A 19,933-nucleotide genomic window follows, 5' to 3' on the forward strand; every position below is an offset into this window, starting at 1 on the left:
CTCATATTGTTCCATGTGGTTTTATTATTATTTCAGTTTCTTTGCTCATGGCAATTTATTATTTCATGTGGTAGAAATGAAACATTTGTTTGGTTGCTTTTATTTACAATAATAATAAAACTAGAAATATTTTCCCCTATATTCTATGCTATATTCGGTCTATCCACTCCCGATCTGCAATGCAATGCATTGGACGGAGACGCGCAGCGCGTGCGTGATGATGTGAGGAATGACGACACGGCGCATCAAAGGCACGAGATCTCCGAGGCTGATAGAGCCCGCCCCGAACCGAAACAGCAGCAACGACAGGGACAGGGACAGGTCGAGACGCTCCGAACCGACCGCAGACGCGCCAGTGCACCGAATCCTGCGAATAAAAGATGTTCCAGTTCAGCGGCAGGGTGCGCGGCGTTCCCGCGCTCGCCTCTCTGATTCTGGTGGCGTTGGCGGCGGCATCATCTGATCTGTTTGACAACCAACTGGGCGATATCAATTACTGCAAAAAGCAATGCCAGATGTCCATCAAAAACAAAAGCCCCGCCAAAGTAAGTGCCATGTACCAGATGCTTCAGCAGTTTATTTTAACGGCCTGTGTGGGAAAAAAAATACATTTAATATTATTTTGCATTTACTAGTGGTTTATCGGAGCCGCAGCCATTTGCAAATGTGAATAAATAAAATCGTTTTGCAATTGAAAATTACTATAGGCACCGTGCGAGATTAGGCTAAACCAAACCTTCATTTTGACACAAAACTGTTCTGCGCAAAGACACTGCGCAAAAATGGAGTATAATTTGGCAGCACCCCGAGCCAATTCTTAATCGATTCATGGATTTCTGTGTCCTAGTTTTTGGCACCGCATGGAAACGTTACTTTGTATCCACCACGAACACAACAGGCCGAGAATGATGCTTTATGACGCATGGATTTTAACGGTCAATATGTAGACACAGGCGCCGTCTGGCCGGAACTGTCATTCGGATGCGTTTTTAAACGGCAACAAGCATTAAATGCGCCAAACGGAACGCGGCAATAGAATTCTCGCCGAAGCACATCTCCATTCAGTCCATTGTTTGATGATGGCCCGTAAAGCCTTATGTAAAGACGTGGGTTGATATTTGCTCGATATCCGTGTGCGTCGTCATGCCTGCAATCGTCTAGATTTGAATATTCAGAAACTGAGATGGAATCCTTGTTTTCCCTGCAGCCTGCATCACTTTGCACTAGTGGAGGTTCCTTTGAAGGGATGAGAAAGGATGTGAACGATTCTAATTCTTTTCAACTCAAGTTGCTTTTACTGCCTTAAAAAGCAATGAGATAATTTCAGATATCAACAGAACAGATATAACAAATAATATTGGAAAAGGTGTGTCAAATAGACTTTGAATGACTTTAAAAATGGAAATTTAACTTTCATTCATTCATTTTCATAAAATCCCATTGATGACACTTGCAATTCAATAACTGTTCCAACTGATTCAGAAGTCTTTTTGGATTTACTAAAAAGAAATGGCTCTTGAGGATAATTAGTTAAAAAATGGGTACGTTTACACGGCAACGATGTGCTTTTATTTTGTTTTTTTCGCTTACTGATGACAACGTTGTCAAAACGATCACGGTACACATGGATCCGCGAAAACGACTAAAAATGCTGTATTATGCCTCCAGGCCAGTAGTTGGCGATGTCACTTTGTAAAGAAACACTACGCGGCTATAGATTGAACACGTAATGCACATCACGTCACCGTTTTCACAAATTCGTGTTTTTGTAGTTTACACAGAGGCGATAACTGTATCGTTTTCAAAATCTTGAACTTTTAATCGCGTTTTTAAAAGTTTGCATTTTCAGGCCACCAACACGCTTTTGTCGTGTAAATGAACGGCCAAATCGCATAAAACGTTTTGCATTTTTAGTTGAAAACTGTCGTGTAAACAGCTCCTCAGACTACAGTGGTCATGCTGTATGTTTTTGATTCACTAAAAAGATCCGGCACATAAGATTCATTCGTCTGGCAGTTCGGAAAAATAGAAACGAAGAAGCTTCGCACCCATATTCGTTTGTTTGTTTGTTTATTTATGAAAGTCTTCGAAGTGAATAAATCACTCTCTTTCAGGAGTGTCTCACTGTTTTTTAATGAATCACTTTGAATGTTTCGAGGACTCGCTCATGCTACAAATCAGTGCAACTTGTAAAAAGATTCACTGAACGAATCAGTGAACCAACCTCCTTTAGAGAACGGATTCAAATATTTGAGTCACAAAGATTAATTAAAATCCATACCTTGCATTCACCTCAGCAGTTAGCATCAACTGTGCGATATAGTGTGTGTGTGTGTGTGTTGTGTATATATATATATATATATATATATATATATATATATATATATATATATATATATATATATATATATATATATATATAAAATGTATTATTATTCAGCGCTCTGCTATCGCCACCCACAATCAATCCTCCATTCTGACGTGCTATTCAGAAAATCGTTGGCATGTCACATCTTGCATAATGATTTTGAGAATCTCAAGATGGATTTTGCATAAAAGGTCTTTGACAGCACCTCCATATATCTACAACGTCCCTGTGGATAAAAACATCCGAACATCAATTAAAGCGATTCTTGGAATTACATATGTTACTGTACAAAAGGATTCATTCTGAATGAAGCTTTTACCTTGTCCCTACAGGACTCCATCATGAATGCCTGTCACCGTGGCTGTCGGCTCTACTCCATCTGCCAGTTTGTGAATGGAAATACAGGCATCAATACCAGCAAGGAAGAGTGCCAGGGAGGTACGACATATTTTGATCAGTTTTGGGAAGTAGCTGAATAGCAACGATATTAACTTTAACTACAGCGTTGGAACGTTCAGGTTGTGAATTGGTTTGTTTTGACAGTTAGATTTAAAAACAAATGATTTACTGACTCAACTCTCTGCACTATGATTTGGACTCAGTTATGTACATTTTATGTTGTATTTATATAAATTTACTTGTGCAAGTTTGATATTGTCACTCTAATTGAGATTCATTTATTCAATCATTCATTTTGTGCTAGCAAAAATATGACCATGCTTAACTTATAAATTACATCATTGAATAGTTATTTTATTCATTTATAAGTAGCCTAACTTCAGCTTTTTGTTAGCAGCTTGTACGGTAGCTAACTATTTCAAATAACCTTTAGCTTCAAATGACCTATTTAAAGATGTAATCACATTAGTGAAATTTTGCAATTAAAAAAAGGTCTATTGTCAATAGTGTAGCAATGTATGAACCACCTTAAAGGGTTAGTTAACCCAAAAATTATCCCAAAATGTACTCACCCCCCAAGCCATCCTAGGTGTATATGACTTTCTTCTTTCAGCCGAACACAATATGGAAAAAAAAAAATACTGGCTCTTCCAAGCTTTATAATGGAAGTGAATAGTAGCTGAGATTTTGAAGCCCAAAACAGTGCATCCATCCATCATAAAAGTAATCCATACGACTCTAGGGGGTTAATAAAGGTCTTCTAAAGCAAAATGATGTGTTGTTGTAAGAAAAATATCCATAATTATAACTTTTATAAACTGTAATCAATAGTTTTGGTAACGTCCGCCAGGAGAGTTGAGTTCTGGCGGATGATGTAGGAGTAGCGAAAGCTTTGACGCCTCTCGCGGTTCAAACAACAAACCAACAAACTAAAGCTCCTCTGGCGTTTCTCTTCTCGCTTTAGACTTTTGTTTTGCACTATCCTCTGCGCTTCCGTGTTTTGAAATACATTATCCGTCGGGTCAGAGGTCACTCTTCGGCCGGAACTCGACTCGTGTACGGCCGTTAACAGGAGCCAGTCATTATAGTTTATAAAGTTATAAATATGGATATTTTTTGTACAAAAACACATCGCTTCTCTTCAGAAGGCCTTTATTAACCCCCTGGAGCCATCTGGATTACTTTTATCATGGATGGATGCACTTTTATGGTCTTCAAAATCTCAGTTACTATTCACTCCCATTATGAAGCTTGGAAGAACCAGGATATTTTTTGATATAACTCCTAATGTGTTTAGGCTGTAAGAAGAAAATCATATACACCTAGGATGGCTTGGGTGAGTAAATTATGAGATTCTTTTCATTTTTGGGTGAACTAACCCTTTAAGTTAAATTTTTCTGACCGAAATCTCCAACCTTCCCTGGAGGACTTAAATGCTGCTTAAAGGCGAGATCACATTAGCGAAAGTTCGCAGACAAAAAAGGTACATTGTCTATTGTCAGTAACGAACCACAACTCGCACAGCGACAGAAGTCACTTTCAAACCAAGCAGTTTTCTATTGGTCAACGTGGCAAATTCGAATGACCAACTTGATCCAGTCGTGAAATCTGCATGGGGAAATTTTTCGCCCTAACTCAAAGTTCCTGATAGTGGGGATTCATATTGAAATGGCAAAAATTCACCAAACAATGCACCTTAAGTCTAATTTTCTGACTGAAATCTCTTGAACGCATGTCATAATTGAGTTTCCAGTGCTTATAAGTTCAAACCTCACTGGAGGAATTGAACTCTATCAGACTGCTATATGCTAGTACTAAATTGAATCGTTTTAAATGCGTTCATGAACATTTGACACGGCTAATGTTCGGGAATGAAGCGCTGCATAGCCCAAGGACATATACTATAGAGTGTGCAGACAGGCTGATAGCACTCATTTTTATCTGGAGATGGTATTGTGTGCTAGTGGCAAACAGAGCTGTCTGTGGGAAGCTGCTAGGCATGAGGGAAGGTGTTTTATTAAAAATCAATCCTGTGCTTTCTGGAGCGGGCGGCTTTTGCTCAGATGTTTGTTGATATTGATGACTGCTTGACCGTGGGGAGGGTTGAATGGAGATGGAGCCGGCTGACAGGTATCGTTTGTGTGTGTGTGTGTGTGTGTGTGCGCGCAGCATGCCAGGAGGCCTACAGTAAACTGCTGGAGCAGGAGGCGTGCAGCACAGGGTGTGCCAGCCAACCCGCTGAGCCGGAGATCAAACGGAGAAAGGTAAGACTCTCGGTTGTTTCCTTTTGGGATCGCGCTGATGTTTTGACATCTCTATCAAATTGCTCACTCGGCTTGATCTCCGCAGCTCAAGGCTCTGACCAACCGGCCCAAGCCCATCTCTGTGATGGATGCCGTGTCCAGCTGGTGCAATGACATCGTCAGTTCCGCCCAGAGCTTCATTTCTTCCACCTGGACCTTCTACCTGCAGGCTGATGATGGGAAGGTCGTTGTGTTCCAGGTTAGTCCATCGGCGTCTCTGCTCTTCTGAGTAGACTTGATGATGTGGTTCTCAACTGGTTTTGCTAATGGGCCAAGATTGTATATTGGACTCTATTGTTTATTTAACACAATTCAACAAAAATTTCCTGAAAATAGAAAATTTACATTTATTATTAGTATTTTTTACATAGTCTACATACTAGTTTTTTATTTAAATTAAGTACTTAGAAATGCCTTTTAGCACTTAAACTTGTTTCAGTTAGTTGCCAATGCACCACTTCTAATTTTCATTCAAGTTTGTTTCTAATATTTCTATTTGATTTGATTTCAGTTAACAAAAAATTATTTTTTAATAGTATTCGTTTTAGTTAACAATAACAACACTGCAGTTTACACCTCAAAATAAAAATAAAAAGGTAAATTTGGTATTGCTTTAAAATAATCTATATTTTTATGAGTTTAAGATAAATTATGATAAATAAATTTGCAACTTTGCAAAAACTGAGAAATAATATTTTAATTTTGATGAAATTTTGAAAGTTTTGATGAAAGCAGATATTTATTCAACAATTGTATTAATAATTAATTAGAAAATATTATAATAATGCATATTTATTGAAACTTAAAATATTTAATGTCACTTAATGAAACGTAATCCTGCAATGTATTACTACTATGTACTATATATATACTAAGTATTAATACTACTACTAATTAAACTATTTCATAATATTTAAAACACATTAATTAGTCAATGTTTAATTATTAACCTGACATACATAGACCCAATTCTTTCTAATGCTTTCTAAATGTCTTTGAATTTCAAGGGTTTCATGCTCTTGGCGTTCACAAAACTTGTGATATCCGCAACAGAATAGCTGGGAAGCATTTTCTGCTCCATTTCAAATGTTTTGAGTTTTATTATTTGCATTTAGCATTGTTTTTTCCTACCAGATCAAACCTGTGACCCATTTTGGGTTGCAGCCCTCCAGTTGAGAACCACTGGTGTAGAAGATTCCTCTAGTGACTCTCATATGCTCTTGGTTTCAAGATCTGGTATGTTTTACAAAGGTTGCGGTCACATTAGTGCAGTATTGGGATCATATGAGCGCAGGGGACTGGTTCTTCAAAGATGTTTAATCAGAAACCTTATTCTCCCTGGAGGTCATCCAACTTTATCCATAGCCTAGCATGTTTTTGTGAGTTTCCTGCTGTTTCTAAACCAACTACAATCATTAGACAACCTCAAAATGATTAGTTCTTCAAAAAAATCGCTAAGCTTCACTTAAAACAAATTTTTGTTCTGAAAAAGACAAAGCTTTTTCAGTTTAGTCGCAGCCTTGATGATTGTGCATTTAACGGCCGTGACAGGAGAAGAGGCGAGAGAAAACCTCCACAGCCGTCCCGCGGCAGGCCTGGCCTGTATTTAGCGGTCAGCTGGAAGATGGCCAGCCCAAGTGAAGGACTGACACGGGCCAGAGATTGCACAGAGGGTGAAAACCCAAGGTTTAAGCGGTAGCGGTAGCTACCAAATCCTTTAAATCAAGCATATCATGCTTTTATTTCTCCACGTCTCGATTACTGCAATGTTCTGTATCTGGGTGCGAGTCAGTCTTCTCTGTCACGTCTTCAGAGAGTACAAAATGCGGCAGCAAGGTTGCTGACAAACACAAAAAAGAGGGATCATATATCCCCTACCCTGGCCTCATTACACGGGCTACCAGTCCATTTTAGAATAAAGTACAAGGTACTTTTGTATACTTTTAAAGCTCTGCATGGACTGGCACCAAAATGTGTTTCTGAGCTTATACATTTTAGTTGCTCACAGAGATCCAAAATCAGCTGCTCCTTGAAATTCCTCGGTCACGCTTTCTCAGTCGCTGCTCCTAAGTTAAGGAATGGGTTACCAATGTTTATCAGATCCTCCACCTCTGTAAACATGTCTAAAACTCGTCTTAAGATTTGTTTGATGAGGACTTTGCTTCTTTATAAGGACTGTTAGGCTTTGATTTGATGTTTATATTATTATCATTTTTCATTTTTATATTGTATTATTTCTTTCCTTGTATTTTACTGTGTTTTTTAAGGTGCTTTATAAATGAACTGATTTGATTTGATATGATATGGAATTAGAACTTTGTAGAAATAGGGAGACTCAATTTCTGGAGGAAGTGGAGCACTAATGATGGGCTTTTTGCCTCGGGCGTCTAAACAGAGAAATGAAAACAGATTGTTTTTCAACAGACCTGCTGTGGTGTGCATTTGGCCCGGATGATGCCGTTTTCACAGTTACGTGAACCACCGCACAACTGGAATATAAATAGCACGGCATGAAAACAGAACTTTGGGTGTGCTGGATTTTGAAAGTTGAGATTTATGTTATAATCTGTTTGATTTTTGGGAGGAACTAATAAAACGTATCTTCGAAGAGAGGTCTGGAGGGAATTCTTGGACTTCAGAAAGAGCTTCCCCAAGTGCTTCCCACAGCACTACACACATTTCGTTTGAAAAAATTCCAATCACTAGTAAAAGCATTGGTATAAACCAAATGTAAAATTCTATATGAAACTGCTTATTCGGCTCTTTGATTTGATGTCTGAGGTTCTCCGGTGGAAGTTCTTCCAGCGCTCCGTGACTTCTCTGGAACTTTTCGGAATATCTGTTATGGTTGAATAGTTTTCATTTGAACATTTGCAAGAATACATCAACAGCCAAATAAAACCATAACCAGTATTTTTAGCCACATTTATTCTGAACTATTCAAGAACAGGCAATGTGTTTGCGAATTGGAGTAGCACTATGCTATTTTTTGGACAGCTTCTTAAAGGAATTCTGTACAAGTTAAGCTCAATCAACAGAATTTCTCTCTCTTCCTTTTTCTTTTTCTTTGAAAAAAGCAACAATTGAGGTTATATTGAGGCACTTACGATGGAAGTGAATGGAGCTAGTTTGTAGAATATTTAAAAGCAGAAAATGTGAAGCTTATAATTTTTTTAAAGCACTTACATTAAAAATGCAGCTCAAATAATACACAAGTTTTAATCGAAGAATTAGTCATTTTAGGGTAAAACTTGTATGAAAAGTAAAACTAATAAGTCAAACTTAATGAACTTTATAGAAAAAAAATTTTTTTACGTTTTGTGGCTAGTATTGAAACGTATTTTAACATTTACAGATTGTCCCACCAACTTTATCTTAATGTAACCCAGATATTAGCATTTGTATTAAATTCCTCAGATCTACACTATGATCTGCAGCCTAGATTCACATCAGTATCAGGCCGACATTTGACATTGGTTATACTGCAGTCTGGGCTTAATGTTTGTCCGTTCTGTCCAGGGTTTTGATGAGGTAATCAACAGGAATCAGACTATTTCCTCTGAGCTGAAGGGTAAACACGACTCGTTCGCCGAATAGCCACTGATTGGTGCAATGGATTTTTGTTTGGACGGAGGTCGGCCATTTTGTTTAAATTCTGTGCTAGTTCAGTGTGGACGGCCGCTACATGCGAAAAGACAAGTTTGGAGAAAGCAAGCAAATTCCTAATAAGGGAAATGGGATTGTTTACTATGAAGTCAACAATCTCTGCCTCGTCTTCTTGGCAGTCTCGTAAGCTGCATTGATCACCTATGGCGAGTTCTGCGGTAATGCGTGACAGATGCACATCAGACCGCTTTCACTAATGGCAAGATTCCATTGGTCTGTGGCCAGTCAACATTAACTTCCTCAGATGTTCATTTTTCCCCCTTTGATTCTCATCCCTTGCGGACATCTGGATTCAATAGTTTTGACAGCATCCCTTTCAATTAACGCAACTGCGAGACTCAAGCTTTTTGCAGAGATAAATTGCCCATACTATGTTGCATTTCATGACTTCATGTCTGTTTATGTAAAGAATTAGTTCGCCATACATATAAAAATTCAGTACTCACCTTCATGTTGTTAAAAATCCAAATGACGTTCTTTCCTCTGTGGAATAATGTCAAAGACATTATTATTTACACATGAGTGTATAAAACAATTCTTTTGGAGCCCGTAATCTTTTCAGTGAATTGGTTGATCCTGTTCACAAAACCAATCTTGGGAACGTTTCCCAAAAGCGATGTTAGCCAACTATGATCACAAATTCTGATACTGATTTCCAAAACCATAGTTCCAACGAACACCGAAAAGCTCTCGACTTGTGGTTAGAAGCCGTTTCTTGTTAAATTGAGGTAGGGATGCACCAATACGAACATTTGGGCGATATCGATAACCAATCATTCTTTAATATTTGAAAGCCGATAACCAATACATTGGCCGATAAATCTAAATCCAAATTTTTATATAATTTCTGAGAGCCTGATTTTGAAGTGATTGCAATCATATTTCAAGTAATTCAAAACCATCATGGCGAACAGTGCGCATCTGAAGTGTCTCAGCTGAAGGAAATAATCCATTATTTATCAGCTATAATACATCGGCCAAGTTTTCTTATCGTGGCCGATACCGATATGGTGGCAGATATATTGTGCGTCCATTACCATTATATGAGGTGGTTTAGCTCTTAAGCAAAATATGCAACATGGTTTAAACAGATGTGTGACAAAGTTACTACAAAGCTTATTTAATTTCTCCAACAATGCAACTACTATGGTTGTTAAACAGCAAGCCATGTCATTGTACTGGAAGCACGCCCTTGAATGATTTATTCATTAATCTGACTAATTCAGTTCTCGAAATCAATATAGTGCTCAAGTCATATGGGGATTTTATGATACTTTTACCCTTTTGAAGCCTGAATGCTTCATTCCCTATAATTCCTGTAATTCACTGTAATTGCGTAAAAAAGAATACAGAAAACAGATTTCAGATTTTCTCCCCACAAAAGAAAGTCATATGGCTTTAGTACAGCATGAGGGTGAGTAAATGATGACAAGATTTCCATTTTGTCTGAACTATTCCTTTAATCTTTAGAAATTAGGATTGGACACACCAGTCATTTTATACATATGTAAAAAGTACAATTCCAATGTACCCCTTCTGCCTCCAGTTAAAGACTATTAGACTATAGAAATAACATGACACTCCAAAGAGTTCCTCACGTCTACCGCGACTCTGACATGAAAAATCAAGTGTTTCCCTCTCTGTGGTAATTTTGGAGATTCATATGAGCCTCCCTGGAGAGGTTATCTCAGAGGTCCGCTCTGCTGAGCCCGTTTTAGAAGAATTCAGTGGAAGAGAGCAAAAATCTCTCTTTAATAGGATCTCAAGGGGCTACTAAAGAAACATAGTCTTAAAAGAACATGTGCTAATTTACACATACAGGGCGAGATGGAGGGGCGGAAAGGAACACGTCCAGTCGTAGACTGAGACAGATTTCAAATCCACATCTTTGGGATCATGTTTGAAAGTGGCCTCTTAAAAGCTCTTATTCAAGTCAAGCTGTCCCCTCGCTCTCGTCAGAGTTGCCGTCTAGTGCTCGGTTTGACCAGCATGGTTTAGCGCCGCCAGGCAGCCATGTAATTGACGGTGGAAAGAGAGATTTCGTTGACGTGGTGCTCCAGCGTGGTTTCTCGAACTGGAAGCAGCTGAGAACAGCTTTTAAAGACTCTTGATGGCATCAAGCAAACCCAGAATGTCGACTTGACCTTCTTTCACCAAGTTCTTACCAGGTGCAACGTGACAACAGTCAAGTGGGAAGTAGTTTGTCTCTGAAAGTACAAATTATGTGCAAATGACACAACCATATTCCGTGATATTCAGAGGCATTATATGTTGAGCAGGATTGGACCAATCAGATTCCACTGTGGACGGGGCTACCAAGTGCAACGCAAACAAAAAAGGAAACCAAGTAAATTATATTTATTTAATATAATTTATTTAAGTGGTTGCAGTTAAACCATATAAACGGGAACCACCCAGTTCCATAAAATGTCAGGTCTTTCTTTTTTCAAAGTTTGCCTTTTGGGAATCTATTTTTGCCAATTCTAGCTGTCCACATGATACAGGCACATGCAGGAGCTACACTAGCAGTTTTTGAAACGTGCCCTCTACATCATCACATTTAACCGTGCTATTCATCATCTGTATGTTTGTCTTTTTTTTTTACTGCTTTGCCAGCCTGTGCATGATTGTGTTGAAAACCTCACCACAACAAAACGGTCCCAAACCCAACCGTTTCATTCAGAAGCCTTTCTGCTGAGTAAATCCCATAATACCGTTTCCTGCCCTTGACAGTGTGTTTGTTGATTCTCCCAGAGCCAGCCAGAGATCGAGTACTCCTTGCCTGAGTTACAAGCCCCGCGCTCCAACGTGGTTGACAAACCCTGGCCCCAAGTCAACTCCCACACACAGCGGCCACACACTGGTAAGAGTGACCGCTTTCACCCCAGAAGGCTGCTGACAGCTTTCCTTTTTCCTCTGAAAGCTCATTTAAGCGGAGCCAAGGACCAGAGCTTGAGCTTTGACTGTCGTTTGCGACACATCCTGTGCAGCGCCGCTGTAGTTTGTCCGGAGCTTGAGGGTCATAAAATCAATGTCCGCATGCTGAAAGTGCTGCCTCTGCATCCTTCCAGGTGGGAGGTCACATGGGGAGAGGAATGCGGCAAAACCTGGGGTGAAAGGAAAGCATGTCAGCCAACATGTCGAGGATCCAGCTGCTGAGCACGACTTCCTGGGCTGCATGTCAAGGTGGGTGTCAGAGGGGCTTTTATCAATCCAGCAGATGCATTTTGGTAATAGCTTGGTTATGTCACAGTAAAATGTTTTAATAATGTTTATATGTTGTGTGTGTGTGTGTATATATATACATATATTATCATTATTGTATGTATTAAAAGTATGTATATGTATATTTTAAATGTACATTATTTTTACATTTAATTTATATATTTTAATGTATTTTACACAGATTATTTATATTGTATACATATATAATTAATTTGTACAAAATATATATTCATATATAAACTTTTTTTTATATAATATATAAATATACTTTGTGTATGTATATTTTTCATTTATATACTTTTATAAATGCAATTTATATAATTAAATCATTAATAATTACATTTTATATACACACACATATATGTATGAATGTATGTGTATGTTTGTGTATCTATATAAGTTAAAAATATGTAAATACATTTATTTACATATTTAAATTGATATATTTCTATATATATATATATATATATATATATATATATATATATATATATATATACTTTTTAGTATATAAAAAAATCCTTGATACACTTTTAAACTGATTTTTTTAACATGATTTGAGCTTTTTGTTGTTGTAATGTCTTAACGGATCTATACATCAGTGTGTAACTTCTTACCCTTTCTGCCCCCTAGGCGCTCAGGACTGCCGCGTTGGATTTTAGCCGCGTGCCTCTTCCTGTCCATCATGGTGATGCTGTGGCTGAGCTGTGCCAGTCTTGTCACGGCACCCGAGCAGCACATCAAGACTCAGGTACCTGTTCATTCATCAAACACACTACCAGTAAAATATAAGGCAGCTGATGTGAGAGCATTTCTTTAAATAGAAAAGTTGGAGCAAATAGTGAAAGAAAAGCAGCCAACAAGTATCCAGCACACATGGGAACTCCTTCAAGAGTGTGGCTACTATAAAGTACTTTAATGTATGTTTTGAATACAAATATTAAATGTGAATAATCAATGTTATACTTCCAGCTTAGCATCAATGGAGATAAAGAGTTCATGGATGACACCCAGAAGGTGAACCCCTACCACTTGACGCCAGTGATCGCGATGACAATCGGCCAATCGGAGGAGATCAAGGAGGCGGGGCCGCTCCCGGTCAAGGTCGACCTCAGCAAAACATCTCTTTAAAAGCACAGAAGAGGTCGATACTTTGAAGACTAGGGTTTAACTCCTCTCCAGAGCTATTTCTCGCAATTTAAGGGAAAGTTGCATTGTTTTTCTAAAAAAAAAAAAAATGCATGACGCCATTTATTATATCGTTTACGACGTACGTCCTGTCTGAATACTAGTCTCCTCACTGAATTCTCAAAACCTCATGGAATCGTAGTATAGGTGCTTGTTCACATAATGTACTAACGCATTGTTGACTAATATATACATACACTAGTAATGTTTGAGCTCACAAACAACTTCGCAGCAAGTTTCTTATTGCTGTTGTGATACGTTCTTATGAAATTCTTGAAAAACGCACTGTATAAACACAGGGGGCTCAGATGCTAGATTATGCCAGAACCTCAAAAGAAGAGCAGGGTTATTTGTCAAGCTTCGGCCAAGCGTTTAGATACTCCGATGAACATTTAGTTCAGCGATGAACACTTTCAAAGCGCCAGTCCCTGTTATTAATTAGCGCAGCATTTAAACGGGAAGAGAAGCTTTGAAGGTGATCCGTTGGAGAGTCGCACTCGTAGATTCTCATTTTCATGTGAAACGAGCAAAAGAAAAATCGAATGCAGCCAATTAGCGAATGATCTGGTTTCGTAACGATGTTTACAAAACATGAATGCGTCCTTTGAACTGGTATGTAATCAAACTGACAAGGACTCTTAATTTACTTTACAGATTGTGAATGCCTGTAATTTGAAGAGTTAAATTAGGATTTTGTTCAATTGTACAGGTAAATAAAAAAACGGGATATTTTGTACGCAGGCAGGTATTTTGAGGGCGATTATCATTTGCATAGTTATGCATCCATACTAAGCCTGACTAAACTACTCGCATTCATGTCAAAAAAGCATGATGTGTATTTATTTATTTATGTATTTATTCAAAGCTTAAAGCAACAGCTTATAACGCCTGTAGTCTTTCATCTCTCGTTTAGCTCATGGATTTTATGATGCGTAATTGTAAATTTATTCCCAATGTAAACTGTTGTAGAGAGAAAAAACGCTTGCTTTTCAGACCGAATGTGAATTGTATTATTCCAATGACTTTCCCCTTACATTCTCCATCTCTGCCTGGCCTATTGGGAAAACCGGTGGGGGGTGGAGTTGGGGGCGGGGTTTTGAATGAATAACACCAGGCTTTGACAAATATCTTTTGTAAAGTAGGCTGTAGAATTGAGGAGTTTTCATGGCACTATTTGTCTTGTGCTGCTATTTTTCCCCATTTATGCCCAGCCACAGTGCATGCTAGTACGCTATGAGACATTGAATATATCGTCCCATCTATTTTGGAAACAAACTGCTGTATGCTTGTGTGATCTTTGTGTTTTTGCTTAATGTTCAGTAGGCATTGTAATTATGACCATAGATTACTAAGTCAAGAGGTGCGATACCTTAATAAGCCATTTAATATCTACTGGTTCATCGTTACTGTATGAAATACAAGTCAGTAATATCTTTTTCTCTCTTTTGAACAGTTTCCCATACGATACGCCATAATATTGGACAAATAAAGTGTTTTCATGTTGTAATTAATCTGGTGTGGGTCAAGATCCTGTTCAAATTGATCTCAAATAAATTGACAATATTAAAATAACTTAAACCAAAGCTTAAGTTTAACTAAATGTTTCATCATACATCTTAGATGAAAATCTAGTTTCGTTGTGGAAATATAGTACTATATGCATGTTATTATAGGCCAGGTGATATTAGATAACGTAATTATAACAATTTTAGTGACTACGTATAGCAAGAAAAAGTGTTTCCCAATCCACTGCAACCTGATACTGTCATTCATTCAACTCATCTGCACTTTTACAGTGAAATTTAATTGTAATTACACATGTTACACCACACGGGGGCGCTAGAGAGCTAGAGGTTACTTCAAAATTAATGGCTGTGGATCAAAAGTGTACATTCCCACTACGGTCACTAGAGAGCGCACTTTCACATAGAGATTAGTGTAGACGCCTGGGGGTTCCTTATTACATGCACACAGATGTATTTTAAATTAATCACTGGTTGTATCCCCTCAATTTCACCCCGGCATAATGTATATAGTGTCAACCCCCATTTATGACACATTACGACTCTGCTTCTCCGAAGTTTATGACTTTTACAGCACAAAAAGCTACTGCATCTCTTACCTTTTGCAGGTATTTTTCAAAACCAAACCACCTGTGCTGTGAAGCAGGTGCAAACCTGTGAAGGTCAGCGAGATGTCCAGCAGACTGTTCTTCAAAAATAACTTCCTTCAGATTTAACACCCTGTCTCACACACACACTTCTTGTGCCCATCGGCTGTGAAAGAACGTTTCCCACCTGGCGCTATGGATCCTCATCCACTTAATACAAGTCGTCTGTGTACTGATGATGAAATACAACAGATATGAAAAAGTACATTATATGGTAAGTGAGGTATATCGCGGAGAAATTACTGTTGATGTTTATTTTGCGTTAATGACTAGCTGACGGCACTTTATGCCATTTATTACACGGCTACTGACATCATAATTAAATACTCTGACATTACATGTTGAATTGAATTTAAATATTATAATCTTACCTCCACAAAGAATAAAAATCGATACACGATAATTGCGCGAGTCGAGTCCGCGTGATAGCGCCGACTTTGCGCTGATATACGTTGTCATGGACGACAGCGAATATTTGGAGTGCCCAATCAGAATCAAGAATTGTAGAGAGCGGGTATCATATACGATCCGTTCTTTTTGTTTAGAACATGGATGCAAGTCAATGCATGGTCTTTTCCTTTCTGTTGAGTACATATTTAAAGGGAAAGTTCACCCAAAAAATGAAACTTATGTCGTTACAAACTTGTAGACTCAATTTATTCATTGGAATAGAAATGAAGTGTAGCTGCTTTCCAAATGAATTCGTTATTCTGTGTCATCCTGCATTATTTCAAGTTATTTTATTTTAAAGTAATCGTGTTGAAAAGCTGATTTCGTGGTGAGAAACTACATTACTGTACAGAAAATTCCACCAATCAGAGAGTCGAAAAAAGTTAAACGCCAAAAGAGCTCTTTAGCTCCGCCCACTCCCATGAAACACCGCAAATGACGTAATCGAGTCGATCTCCCTATGGTCTCAAAATACTTAAATATTTGTATATAGCCTAGGCCTACCTAGATATTAGCATATATTTGTATATATATGTCTCCATCGTTTTTAATTCGATTATGCAGTTCGCAATGCTTCATGCTTCATTGCCGTTCTTTCCCTCACTAAAGTCATTAAAGGTATAGCGGAGGATTTTCTTTTTCCGGGTGGATCATCAAGACTATTGGTCCTATTCTGGTGATATGTTTACGTAAGGCCGTCGTACGTGCTCGTGCACACGATTCACACGATGGCGTGCGCTCAAAACACAGGCTGGGCTTCCCACTGATGCCTCAGTCGCGAAGTTTCTACTTGACAGATAAAGTTTGGCATGCTATTTGGAGAAATCCATTTAAAATGACTGCTAGTAAAAGTTAATGTAAGCTATGATTAGCTCGTGCATACGTTTAATAGGCGTTCCCTCTCGGGAGCAGGTAGGGTGTTGCGCATGTGCATTTTTTCAAAAAGTGGAGAGGGCGGTTCTTTTCTAAAATTCGGGAAAATCCTCCGCTATACCTTTAAGTACACAGTACTTGATACTTTTTAGCGTCAAATCAAAGTTTGTAATTTTATGATTCACCTCGTTGCTGGTTGGGCTTGGTTCATGGCTTATAGTGGTTTAACAAAGACTTTCTTATAATCCCTATATGGGAAAAATGTATGGAAAACATACTTCCAGAACCAACGCCGCTGAACGCAGGCACTGTTGCACTCTATATCGTTCCTCTGTGCCATTATCATTGTAGTGTGGTGCTTAAATTTAAATTGAACGATTTTGAAAACTACATGGTTATTGTCTTTGGTGTGAACGGGCCTTTAAAGAGGACAAAATAATTTATTAGATCATAATTATTATATTATTTTTAGGTGAACCATTCCTTTTATTCACATATTATTCTTCCGACTCTCTTCCCTCAGTCTTGCTCTTTTACTCGTTATCTGGTCCATCTAGTCACCTCAGTTTAGTATTAACCTGATAGGTAGCAGATGATGTTATCAGATAGAGAGCATTGTGCGGCTGTGCAAACATTAACATAGTCGACGGGACTGCGATGCCACACAATAGGCTTGCTAGGGGACTACAGAAACCCAACTAAAGATAGATTTGTTTGTGCATGACTCACACGGTCAGTTCCCGAAGCATCTGACTCAATGCTAACGCACAAAGCTTATAACAACCCTACACGAACCCTGTTCTGCTCCGTTTGTCCCCCCCTACGCACAGACCGAGCCCTATCCCACAGTGCATTGCACTTGATGAAGACCTGCGCTGGGTTCTGAATAACAGTGGCTCACCACACCTGGGTATCTGATGAGAATAAATCTAGATGAGGATTTTTACGGGGGTCCGTAATCCCAGTGTGTCAGAAATAAAAGGATGGTTCAGCCAAAATGAAGTACTGGCATTTACTCGCCCTCATGTTGTTCCAAACCTGTATGAAGAAAAACACAAGATTTATTTTTTTTTTTTTGTAGAAGCCCAGTTGTTTGTTCATACGGATATCATTTTATTACTTTCATTCCATGTCATTGATTCCTATCACTAACCTGTAAGTGACGCCGGTATGACGTGCTTACCCGTAATACCTCAAAATAAGTATAGTGTGACTAACAAGTCAATCAAGTCGTGTGTCACAGTTCAAAGCTGTGCCTGCACTTCAGATGTGTGGTCACAGGGGGCGCAGTGGAGCCGAGCTGAAGTTCTGAGGTGTGGAGAGAGACCAAGAGACTGTCTTTGGGCTAGAACTCCGCTTCAACCATATACGACTTCCTTATCAGTCCCAGCCTGCTGGTAAAGTCAGCCTACAGTGCTTTGAAGAGCCAAAGCCGCTGCACACACACGGGGCCCTGTGAAAATAGCCATGCCTGTAGAAATGAACAGAATAATGAAAGAGAGAAAAACAGTGAGAGAAACTAAGTGGTATGAATGTGATATCGCCTATTTTCCATAATCATCTCATGTATGCATAAGTAGGTGCTTTCTGGATGTTTTACAAATGTGGTCATTTGTGGGCAACCAAATATGCATAAGGTATGACGTTGAAATATTTGTGTATTTGTTTGGTTAGGTTATGTACTGTATATAGGTAGTAAAGCAATAATAAACAATTAAGATTCAATAATATAAAAATGAACATCTATATGCGAGAATTGCCAGCCCTCATTTCACACTATTTAATGTATATCTGTTAGCTCAGACAGCAAAAATACATTTAGTATCAAACAGTCGTGTGTCAAAACACCTGGGAATTTTTACATCAAAATGTCTGGATGGACATTTTGTGTGTAATAGTCACTCCACTTCAATGAATTAAAACATATTAAAATTCCCTGTAATGAAATTGTCTCCCTTCAGCAAGGAGCAAATTTTGTATATTTTCAAGCTGAAGTAGGCTATATTTCATTGAATCAAATATTAAAATAGGCTATTTGAAATATTTAAAATGTTTATTGTATGAATTTGACGGTTAATGGCTGCACAAATCTGGTGATTTTAAAATAAACTATAACAAAGTACACATCCAATATCACCCTTTCAATGTCATAAATATGTATAATATACATAATTCATGAGTTTAACGGCGCGTGACGTCACAAAGGAGTTGCATGAGTAATACTTGACGCCTGTCAATCAAATTAACCAAGTGAATCGGACCTACATAGACCTGAGGAAGAAAATGAACCGTAATGTTTGCTTTTATACACCTGACAACGGTGCGGTAAAGACAAATAAACGTTTTTAAGCCCTGAGAGCAGACTGACTTGAAGATAAACTTTCAGATGTAACTTAAAGAACGCGAAGAATGTTTTAATTTCCGTAACAAAACGAATGCGCGCGCAACGCCTGTTTCTTTCACTCTCAAGCGTACGTTCATGTTATAAACATTTAAACAAATGAATATGTCTCCTGGAGATGGACAGCTTATCATACATCTTACACCCAGAGTTCAGCTCCGAGATACCCAACACGCCGCTCACCAAACTCAGCGCGCGGGCACGAGCGGACGGTTTCAAGCTCCCCTCTCTGTGAATTGATTCTACTATGAGCCTACCCGAATCGGAGCGAGAAAAGGCTGAGGTAAACACACACAAATATAAACTTTTAATCGTTCAAACATCATCCTTTTACGTCCTCTAATCAATCAGATATGTATTTAAAAACGAGTTTTATGCGTGTTGTGTTTCAGAAAACAAATCCTGACGTAATAAACGCCGTTTTCCCCTCCGCATGTTTTTCTCCACATAGTCGCTCCCCCTCCGTCGAAAATGGAACAGTCCACAATTTATTCCAGGGAAAGACTGACAGTTTTTTGGGTCATGAAGCAGCTGTTCAAGTCAGCAGCCGTTCCCCCCTCCGCTAGAATAAGAAATTAGTCCATTTTAAAGTAAATAACTAAACCCCGAAGCTGATAAGGGAGGGTTATAAAATACTGTGCCGTTATGATTTTGCGGAGAGAATGGACTTAGGATAAAGACGCAATAAATGTGAATGTTCCTGTCCCATCATATTATGGAAATGTGAGATCTAAATATTTTGAATCTCAAACGGAGGGGGAACAATAGATGCTAAGGCCTAGACAATAAAACAGAGAGTCACACTATTATAGGCTCAATAAAACAAACCTTCTGGGTATGACAGATTTTAAATGTGGTTAATCTTAAGAATTCCCATAATTTACTGAATT

At 38.5% G+C, this 19,933-nt stretch overlaps 1 protein-coding gene and 1 long non-coding RNA gene across 2 annotated transcripts; one reads left to right on the forward strand and one right to left on the reverse strand.

Annotated features, from left to right (window-relative positions):
- Nucleotides 1-236: 236 nt before the first annotated feature.
- Nucleotides 237-13,687, forward strand: tmem59l (transmembrane protein 59-like). The gene is made up of 8 exons (XM_079889533.1): nt 237-545; nt 2,701-2,806; nt 4,937-5,031; nt 5,117-5,269; nt 11,491-11,599; nt 11,808-11,922; nt 12,595-12,712; nt 12,934-13,687. The coding sequence occupies exons 1-8, from the start codon at nt 381-383 to the stop codon at nt 13,090-13,092; spliced, it is 1,020 nt and encodes a 339-aa protein (XP_079745659.1). The 5' UTR covers nt 237-380; the 3' UTR covers nt 13,093-13,687.
- LOC307169108 lies at nt 13,575-15,952 on the reverse strand. The gene is made up of 2 exons (XR_013823041.1): nt 15,691-15,952; nt 13,575-15,491 (listed from the first exon to the last, which is right to left on the reverse strand). It is a non-coding gene; the product is annotated as an uncharacterized lncRNA (long non-coding RNA).
- Between the last annotated feature and the right edge of the window lie 3,981 nt (nt 15,953-19,933).

The sequence above is a fragment of the Squalius cephalus genome (genome assembly GCF_949319135.1).
Source record: "Squalius cephalus genome assembly, chromosome: 13".
NCBI lineage: Eukaryota > Metazoa > Chordata > Actinopteri > Cypriniformes > Leuciscidae > Squalius > Squalius cephalus.

Bases quoted from the DNA above. Each gene is read 5' to 3' on its own strand.
- tmem59l (XM_079889533.1), top strand. From the start codon at position 381: ATGTTCCAGTTCAGCGGCAGGGTGCGCGGCGTTCCCGCGCTCGCCTCT. The intron at 5,270-11,490 runs GTTAGTCCATCG...TGATTCTCCCAG, and splicing joins GGAAGGTCGTTGTGTTCCAG to AGCCAGCCAGAGATCGAGTA. The intron at 11,923-12,594 runs GTGGGTGTCAGA...TCTGCCCCCTAG, and splicing joins TTCCTGGGCTGCATGTCAAG to GCGCTCAGGACTGCCGCGTT.